This window comes from Poecilia formosa, unplaced genomic scaffold, assembly GCF_000485575.1.
Source record: "Poecilia formosa unplaced genomic scaffold, Poecilia_formosa-5.1.2 Scaffold13, whole genome shotgun sequence".
NCBI classification, from domain to species: Eukaryota; Metazoa; Chordata; class Actinopteri; order Cyprinodontiformes; family Poeciliidae; genus Poecilia; species Poecilia formosa.
The window spans coordinates 2,621,655-2,631,698 of NW_006799952.1; the positions used below are offsets into that span (position 1 = coordinate 2,621,655).

The window sequence follows — 10,044 nt, forward strand, 5'->3', positions numbered from 1 at the left end:
ACATCCACCCAGAGGGCCATGGGCAATAGACCAGGTGTAGGCCTCCAATTAGTTCTGGAGATGTTTATTTTATGCCTTAATATTGTGACAATATTGGATTTAATAGAAAATGATGATGCACAGTGGTGCAGTTGGTAGAGCTGTTGCCTTGCAGCAAGAAGGTTCTGGGTTCGATTCCCGGCCCAGGTCTTTCTGAATGGAGTTTGCATGTTCTCCCTGTGCATGTGTGGGTTTTCTCCGGGTACTCTGGCTTCCTCCCACAGTCCAAAAACATGACTGTCAGGTTAATTGGCCTCTCCAAATTGCCCCTAGGTGTGAGTGTGTGTGTTGTTTGACCTGTGTGTTTCTGTGTTGCCCTGCAACAGACTGGCGACTTGTCCAGGGTGACCCCGCCTCTCGCCTGGAACGTTAGCTGGAGATAGGCACCAGCAACCCTCCCAACCCCACTAAGGGACAAGGGTGTAAAGAAGATGGATGGATGGAGAAAATAATGATATAAAGACAGTAAGGTGAAACTGTGAGCTGAGTTTTGATGATACACAAAAGCACACGTTTAAAAATGATGTGTACCCTTTTTTATTGCTATTACACTGCTATAAATCCCCCACTGTGCTTCCATAGAGGCTTTTAAAAGTGTCATAATTGCAGTTTGAACGTCTGTTTTTTCTTGACGTAAAAGAGTGAAACTTAAAAGCTTCCATTACCTAGATGCATAAAGGTGCACTCCATAAACAAATATTTTGTTGAAACATCTTTCAATTCAGGTTCAACACTCATACCTGCTATCAAATATAGAAAATCTGGTTAACTCTTAATCATCTAATTATCCAAAAGTATCAGTCAGGAGAAGAGTACAAAGACATTATATGACATTATATACTGTATAGTAGCAACATCCACTGTTTGTTACACAAAGAAAGTGTGCAATGCACAACTTTCCCAAGATATGAAGGGCAACAAAGAGAGGCTTTATCGTCCAGTGAACTGCACTTTCAATTAGACATTTCAAGGCCTATGACATGGATAAGAGTGACACAACAGATTAGATTAGGGGGAAAAAAACTAACAGGAAAAAACCCCCAAACATTTAGCTTACTCCAAGTCAAGGCCAGGTGGGCAACATCCTTCACAGATGAATGCACCGACCTCAGATAAGGCAGTTTATTTACGTCAAATACTTATCCGCTGTGACTGCTAAAGGAAATGTGGTTCCGGCTGTAGTTTGACTTCAAGAGGAAAGGAGTTGAGAGAAGAAAAAAAATCCAACACCAGCTCCTTGTATTTGCAATGCCAGCTGTCAACCTGCCCACATGAGCTTCTGGTTACGTGTCCAGAGCTGACGGACTGTAACTGCAATGACGTGTTCTGAGGCAGCCAAGAACATACTATCACCACAAGAAGCAGATCCCATCGCCATGGTTACGCAGAGTAATAAGGTCACCATTTGACGTTACCGTCTGAACTACTAACGGGCTTTTATAAACACTCAGTCGTGGCAAAAATTAACTTTCTGCTTGCATAATTGAAATTTTTCACCATCATCGTAAAAACTGAAAAAACTAACTGTGTTCTTTAATTATATTTACATCTAGTTAAAGTGTCACTCATGAATTCCCAGGTAGTGGAGCAGCTTGCTGTGGGGAGTCTTTTATTGTTCCTGTAGTCACATGATTCATATTAACTAAACAGACATTGGTGACTAAAAATAGTCCCATTCAGAAGCTCTGCTGCAGAGGACAAGTGAAAATCTTGGCAATTTAAAATCAGAACATATCTCAAAAAGGAAAAATCATATTTGCAGTGAACACAAACAAAGCTGTTCTCTCTAACAAGATGAAGTTATACACTGACTGGGTTTCGTATTTGCTCAAAATGTACACATAGATAAACCAACAGAAAGCATCACGTTAATATTCATTTATTATCTCAAAGTGTAATAAAACTTACACCACTTTCATTTAGCTTTACAAGTTTACTTTTTGTGTACAGCATGAAAATGTCCAAGTGAAAACATATGCTGCATAACATTTACATACCATCTTCTCATTGTAAAAAGGAAAGAAAAAAAATTGTATACAAAATAAGCATGTATTATTTATGTTTGGTGCATTTTAAAACTGGCATAATTCTGCCTCTATGTTGTTGACCTTTACTTTTCCAAATCATGTTTTAACTGATGTGTTTTCAATAAAATTAACAATCTTAAGAAATACACTGAAAGTTTCTCAAATATTTTCTTGATCAGTTGCTATTCAGTCATAGCAAAAAAAGAAAGAGCTGGTGTGAAACAAACAGGAAACATGAACGGGCTCCTGTCCGGACGTCAGGTGAATTGTCATGTTAGAGGGCGTTGTACTCCACACACTTTGATGGAACAGTTGGGAAGTGTTTCTGGCAGATAGTCATTAACCTCTTCAGACCCTGTAAGAAAGACACAAAGATGTTGGGGAAAAAAAAAAAAAAGAAAATATTTGGGAAAAGGTTAATCTTTCAGAACAAGAAACAAGCAATGCTATGAAGAATACATAATCTTTATTATGTTTAAAAGAAGAGTTATTTTTTAGTCTGTAAACTAAAAAATAACTAAAACGTAGTAGTTAAAAACTCAATTTTAACTAAATTCAGCTTATTTATACCAATTCCAAAGCACTTTACAACACAAACTAAGGTAGACAGAATAAACTCAATTTCTTACATCCAAATAAAGCAATACTATCACGTTCAGCTTGTTAAGCCAATATGATAAAAGTTTTCTAAGGGAACCATCTGAAGGCATCGAGCAATCCCTCACCTGGAATGCAGAGACAGTGAACAGCTGATTGCATTTTATTATAAAGCAAGAAATATTTCAGATAAATCATTTCTGAGTTTAAATCATCATTCCTGACTTATTTTATATCAGTAACACTTTGGTACTGAATCCTTGCTCCAAACAATTATCTTCTGAAGCTCAGAATTATCATCAAAAGTATTTATTTTTATTCCAGCCTTAAATTCAGCTTAGACTCATGATACATTCGAGTACCGAGAAACCAGGAAGTCAAAATGATTCAAGTATTTTTGTTTACTGATAACAGCAGATTATCATCTGTTATTGAATGTCAACAACCATGTCCCAAACAAGACTTTTTTTTTTAGGCTGTGATAAACATCAGTTATTTTAAAACTGACATTTAGTGCAGTTCTTTTAGTACTGCACTAAAAGAAACAAACTGAATGCCGTGATTTATGCACAAAAATATCAGCGACAGATATAGTGTCTTTACAGGAGTTACAACATGCTGTTCCAACATAAAGCTAACTTAAGGAGATAAACAACCCGTCACCTGAAACAGCCATATGCAACTATAAACTCACATTTTACTATAGTTGCCCATGTTTTCATGCACCACAATTTGTAGGGTAGATTTAAACGTTTTCCTCTCTGTTTTGAAATGATTTACTGATCATTTGGCTCATAGCATTCAGTATTTTAATGATTCTCCAGGTAATCACATGCAATCAAAGCTGAAGAATTTTATGTCCATTTTTAGTGTCATTCAGTGGAAAATCTAAATTTCTATGACAAATTAGCAAAGCAATACAATTTTCCAATTTCTGTTTACATAAATAGGTTATAAATGTTTAAACCAGTAGACAACAGGTCTTGTGAGTTGAGGTTTACTCAGAATCAATCACTGTAGGACATTTCTACTAAAAATAGCTTTTTATTCATATTCAGAACCGAATAATTATAGACTTATTTAACAAAAAAACATTAAACTAAAATACAGATGCTGCAAGAAAACTGTTGATCCAGTAGTGCTTTAAGTCACCTTGTCTTATGAAAATCACCTTGTTTCTCTCCACAAATATTATTATTAATGTTTAGCATGTTAACTGAGGCCCGATGCCCTTGAAGAGTTTTAATGGTCTAAAATGTTGAGTGTTTCATAATCTCTCTGATTTACAGCCAGTCAGACCTCAGGGTGAACTTGGAGTAGTGTTCATGTATGTACCCGAGACTAGAACAGTCTGTAAAGTAATCAGTTTGTTCTGTGCTGGTCTGAGATCTCTGTTCTTTACTTTATGCTCCCTCATGCAGAAACAACACACATGAAATGTTGAGAACTCAGCAACATGGGTAGGAAAAGTGGTGGAGTGGAGTTGACTGACTTCTTTAAAATGCTTTAAAATGAGGAATGACTTCATGTCCGATAAAAAGAGCTGGTTTATGGTTGACGTCTGGTGCTTTCTGTTTATGAAATATCCAATAAGATAGGGAAATAATATCAATTGTCAAGAAGCAATATGTCCTCTTAAGTTATTACTTTATGTATGTAACACAAGCTCATTAATTCAAAGGTCAAGTTCTGTGTGAAAAACTGGAATGACACAGAACAAGTATCAAACACATGGAGCGGTATCTGCAAAAAACCAATGAAAGCCAAGGCGCCAATTAAAAAAAGTCTCATTACCAGGGTATTGTACAGAGTAACATGATTGGCAGACGCAATGAGAAGTTCACAAGAAATTCATGATGCTAAATGTTCCAGATAGCTTTTGTAGCCATAAAATAAAAAGGTGGAAAAAAAAATAATTTCACCATAAATCAATCACAACCAGGTGCCTTATATAAGATTTCTGTCAAAAGTCTAATCAAAAGTGTTGTTCAAGAGCCTACGGCACCCACAAAGAGCTTTAGAAAGACGTAGGAATAGCAGGGGCATTTTTTCCCATGAAATCAATAAAATAATCCAATCAGAAAACAACGGTCTCCATGGACACTTACTGCAAAGAAAAAAAAGAACATGGTCCAAATGTACATTGCTTAAACTGTAGCTGTAGTTGATTTTGAAAAGCCAGTGAAATAATACGAGAACACCGACAGGTCAGATAAAGCCAAAGATAAACTTCTTGGATGTAATTGCATACACCATGCTCGGTTGTTTCTGAGAACTCCATGCAAAAACTGAAGGTGGGAACATCATGATATATGCAGTCTTACAAGCATATAGGACTGACAAACCTCATATAAGTGTCTTGAAGCTGCGATTACTAAGACAGGTTATCTTAAGGTATATAACAAAATTCTCAGAGTGCATTTTTTTCTTACTCCTTTTTATTTTTTGACATATACCTTCATTTTGGGAATTACTTTACTCACCTGAATATATTTTCTCTGTGTTTCATCATTAAGAACATGGGCCACATGTTTCGAGAAGATCTTTTCTCGTCCAGTACGGGCATGGATACCCACCATGGTCACACCAATAGGCCAGGGAGCATTACCAATAGCCATCTGTAGGTATGCATCATTAGCCTGCAATGGAAATCGGTTGTTAAAACATGCAGTCATGCATATACAGTAGTCAAAATAAATATGAACTACTAACTTACCTGAACATATTCCCTCTCCAACATGAACTTAATGATGTCTGTGATCGACTCTTTGATGTCAGAAGGCAAATTCTGAAATAAACAGAAGAAAATAAAGACGGAAAAATGATTCCACCTGTCATATAAGCTGGTATAAGTCTGATTTTAATATTTTATTTTAAAAAGCAGTACCTTCTTCCTGAGCTTCTTGAAGAGGGGCTCGAGGTAAGACTCAGTCTGTGAATGTGTTGCACTGGCTACCTTTCCCTGAACGCTGCGCTTCACGTGGTCCTCTCGGCTGTTCAGATCTTTGGCCCAAACACCGAGAAGAAACTGCAACACCAAGCGCAATCTGTTTGAAAACAACTCTAAACCAAAAAGGACTATCACATCTATACAAGTTCTCATCAAGACAGTAGCAGCAGGTAAGTTTTAAAACTACATAAGCAGTAAAAAGGTTATATTCTTGGTAATGTGGCATAACACATAACACAGCTAACGTAAAACAACCGCTTAAGTTACAAACAATTTAAATAAGATTTCTTGCATGACTACGCAAAACAAATGCAGTTTCATACAGTGGTACCGAGTGAATAAGACAAACTTCTAAATAAAATCGTGGCATTATATAACTCCAAGCAAAGCTAAGTAAAACAGGTTTAGTTGACAGACTCAAACTGGAAAATTTAGAAGATAATAGTTCTTCACTTTTATATAAATGAGCACAGAAAGATGTATTGCCTTATGTGTAAACTGTTTGATAACTTTTCTATTTAAAAGAAAAATGCGGTCTAATAATTAAGAGTGTTAATTTCATGCAAATTAGTCTTGCCCCTTTTTACAGAACCAGGACTATAGCAGAGATCTTAGACGGGGATTAGGTGAGCTTTACAACATGTCTTGCAGCTGAGCCTTACCATTAAGATGAATTGATAACTGAATTCCATTTGAATATGTATTACGGAGGTGGATTAAGAAGATTTAAGTAGCAGTGAATCAAACTGTGGAAATATTATCCAACAGCTCCCTCTAGACAAAAATGGGAGTCTTTTTTTTTGCCTTACCTTTAAAAATTTGGCAATGACATCCTGATCTCCACTGTCATCCCCCATGCCCAAGGTTTTCCCAAGAGCCTATGATTGAATTTGAATAATATGACAGAGATATTTTAATTCTGGTTAGCAAAGCAACATTGCATAGTAATTCATTCATAAAAAAGAAAAACATAAGCTCATAAAATGTAATCTGAATGACAGACAGTCACTGGAACTATTTTACTCCTCCTACACTTTCATAAGTATTATACCTCAAGCTCTTCTATGGTGGTGTTTTCTTCATGAACCTTCAGGTCGTGCTGCGTGTCTGGCTCCCCTGACTCTGTTCCTCCAACAATCTCATTCAGGTACTGCTGGTCGATCTTGTCCATGGCAGCTTTCAGGTCATTCCTCAAACCCTGGACATGGTGGAAAAAACAAACAACACAAAAACACATCAGAGTGGTGACCAAATCTAAAGTAAATGCAATACTCAGCACAGAGTGGGGTTATTTCGGAGCTTTCTAGAGCTTTAGAACAATAGTGGTGCTGCTCCCGGTCCCTAAATATTTTACCTTGTTTACTTCTGGGGTTAAGATCTCAATTTTCCGGAGTCTCTGAAAGGCGTCATAATCAGATTCTCCAAACAATCGGATTGGTTCCCCTCGCTCTCGTAGTCGTCGAATTACCTGCACAAATAGAGCAACGGACAAAATTGAGAGAAGAGTACTGAAAGGCAGGAAATGATGCTGTACTCTGACTGACTGACCTCCTGTCGGGACAGAGTCATTGGCAGCTTCTCCTCTGTCAACTCAAGCTCCAGCACTGGATTAGTTGAAGTGGACGGCTCGTTTTCTTCTGCTTTATCGAGCTTCAGGACAGGATGGATGAACAGACGTGTGTTGATTACTGAATCACGGTGGGTAACACTGATAAATTCATCATAGGGAATGATTGTTCTCTTGCAACAAATGCAAAAATAAATAAATAAATAATTAAATAAATCTGATTGAAAAATATGTGCAAAAAGTGTTATTTTTATGTCAGCTCAAATGAAGACTCTGTCCTAGATTAATTCAGATTCATTTCAGCATATTAACCTCACACAGTCACAACAGTTCAACAGAGCACATCGCAGAGGTGCCCTTGGGGTTTTCACATCGGTCACATTACATTTGCAAACTTCAATGTATTTTAATGATATTTTATGTGACAGAACACCATGGGGAAACATGATGGAGGCAGCGTGATGCTTTGGAAATATTCTTCTTCCACTAGCAAGTTGGTAAGAGTTGGTGGATAGAAGGAGCAGAACAGAAAAAAAAAAAAACACAAAAGATTTAAGACTATGGAGGAGATTTGACCTCCAGGACAAGGAACCTAAACATAAAGCTTGTGGAATGACTTGTATCAAAAGATATGAACGCATCAGAACGGAGCAGTCCAGGTACAGATATACATCCAACTAATAGTTTGTGGAAACTGGCAAAATATTAATGTTCATAGAAAACAAATGCATGGTAAACTTTTCAGATTTTTATTTATGAGCATTTCTGAAACTTTAGTTCATTTTCCTTTCCGTTTGCTCTACATTTTATTGGTGTTTCACATAAAATCAAAGAAAAACACATTGAAATTTGTGGATTATATGATGTGAAAAACCTCAGGGGATATGAAAACATTTTCAATGGATTGTTTATCAAATATTTAAATTAGATACTTTCACTATGACAGAGTTAAACATTGTTTGCACACTCAAAAGCCAAATTGAAACTGAAGCAAATTTAGTGTAAAGTGGGAAAATGAAAACTCAAAGAAGATATCAAATCATGCATTAATGCACACATGCATTGCAGCCTTTCAGATTGTGGTTTCAGGTGCACAGTCTAAAAGACCAACTATAAAATGGTAACAAGACGTTTCCCAAAAAAATACAAACTAAACGTAATTTATTGTTACATCAAGAAAACAATGAGTTTTGTGTTTTAAATTCTGGGAAAACAATTTTAAAGGGATTGAAAAAATGACAATGCTTTAGGCCACTTGTAGTTGGTCTAAAATTCCATCTTTTATTAAGTAATTTGCATAATAAAAAGCAAAGCTTGACCAGATAACTGTTTGTTTTAAACCAATATTCCATAGTAAAATACAAAGTCAGGCTGTGTCCCATCTAAGCTTCTTTTCTTCCTTCCTTTATCTACTTTCTTTCTAACAAATAGCTTTGGAACTTTAACAATTTTAGACAAAAACTGAATGTCTTGAATTAAAACATCCAGAAAACAATTACTAATTTACAGTTTCTTTTAAGTCTCAGTAACCGGAGAAGATGCCAAGGAAGAGGAAACTTTTGGGACACAGTGTTTTTATCCTTTCATCATGCATCCCGTTTGCTACTTTCACTGAGCAATCCCATACCTGGCTCTTAGGAGTCTCTGTCTGAACCTACAGGTGCAGGCAGCAGAGGTAGGTTGCAGAAAAACAACACAGTGAACACAACACTAATGCAGACCTCAACAGAAGTTTGTGGCCTTAGTTTGTTTTCTAGAGAATGTTGTAATAATAATAATAACCTTTATTTAACCAAATAAAAATAAAAAACTCATTGAGAGCTACAGTCGCTTTTTCAAGAGGGACCTGATGAGATAGCAGCACTGTTTACAAGTGTAAACATTTACACTAAGTAAGTAATGTAGAAGTTTACAGCAATGCTCGAGACAAAATTGATAAAATTACTCAGATGTGTCAGTGTGTGAGAGTGAACACCATCAAAAAATATGCTAAAATGTTTACCTTGTATCCGCATCTCTTAAAGTACTCCTCTTTTTCCTTCCGTACGAGATCACCCCTTTTAAAGCATTTTTTGGATTCCTGGAAAAAGATCATTAGTTATTACTTAGAGGACTAACCATACAGGTGAAAATGAAAACATTCATCACAGGGTAACCCGACAGAGTCAATACAACTCAACTCATCTTTTTATTTACATTCGTAGCATGCAATTAGAAAGATCCAACTATAGATCTTTCAAAAACACCCATGATTGTATTTATTTACATACAATCATAAATATTATTTGCAATTGCAGCAGAGTAGCGAATATTGATAATTATGACACAAATAAAGCCTAAGCTAACGTCGTAACATCGTATGTGGTTTTGATAAAACTATTTTACAGTCACAAAACAATGCTAATCATATTTTGATATAAGTGAATACTCAGAAACAGGTTTATGTTAAAGCGTATAGCGTTTGAATGTTTAAAAAAACATGTAAGAAACCTATCTTACATGGGTATTGATAGATCTGACATAAAAAACCGATCTTTCTAGAAAGAAGCTAGCTTAATTAGCGTTAGCTAACAGAAGCTAGGCTAATATTAAACTAAACTTAGAAAATACTAATATCTCCTAATACTCACATCAACAAGTTGTTTTTCCTCCAGAAGTTTCCTCTTTCTAGCTATTTCGGCTTTTAGTATATCCATTTCGCTTTTACGGAGAGCTTATTTTTTGATGTTATTCTTCGTCTTCTTCCTCTTCTTCTTCTTCTTCCTGTTTCACAGCGGTTGGCAAGCAGCTTTTAGGTGCATTACCGCCACCTTCCGAAGTGGAGTATTGATGAAACTATTTTCTATCATAATAAAGAACTCATT

The 10,044-nt window shown here is 36.2% G+C and overlaps 1 protein-coding gene across 2 annotated transcripts; it reads right to left on the reverse strand.

The window, feature by feature from the left end:
• Positions 1-1,631: 1,631 nt before the first annotated feature.
• On the reverse strand, positions 1,632-9,968 carry prpf18 (PRP18 pre-mRNA processing factor 18 homolog (yeast)). Of its 2 annotated transcripts, XM_016668108.1 has the most exons (11): positions 9,811-9,968; positions 9,183-9,260; positions 8,808-8,834; positions 7,162-7,263; positions 6,968-7,081; positions 6,665-6,811; positions 6,423-6,491; positions 5,551-5,691; positions 5,380-5,451; positions 5,147-5,302; positions 1,632-2,421 (listed from the first exon to the last, which is right to left on the reverse strand). In XM_016668108.1, the coding sequence occupies exons 1-11, from the start codon at positions 9,874-9,876 to the stop codon at positions 2,341-2,343; spliced, it is 1,053 nt and encodes a 350-aa protein (XP_016523594.1). In that variant the 5' UTR covers positions 9,877-9,968; the 3' UTR covers positions 1,632-2,340. The 2 variants fall into 2 exon arrangements, with proteins under 2 accessions (XP_016523594.1, XP_007545675.1); XM_007545613.2 differs by lacking the exon at positions 8,808-8,834.
• Between the last annotated feature and the right edge of the window lie 76 nt (positions 9,969-10,044).

Coding starts and splice junctions, on each gene's coding strand:
- prpf18 (XM_016668108.1), bottom strand. CDS start 9,876: ATGGATATACTAAAAGCCGAAATAGCTAGAAAGAGGAAACTTCTGGAG. Junction 7,264..8,807: donor CAGAGACTCCTAAGAGCCAG/GTATGGGATTGC, acceptor CCTGTCCTGAAG/CTCGATAAAGCAGAAGAAAA. Junction 2,422..5,146: donor CACAGAGAAAATATATTCAG/GTGAGTAAAGTA, acceptor TCTTTCTTACAG/GGTCTGAAGAGGTTAATGAC.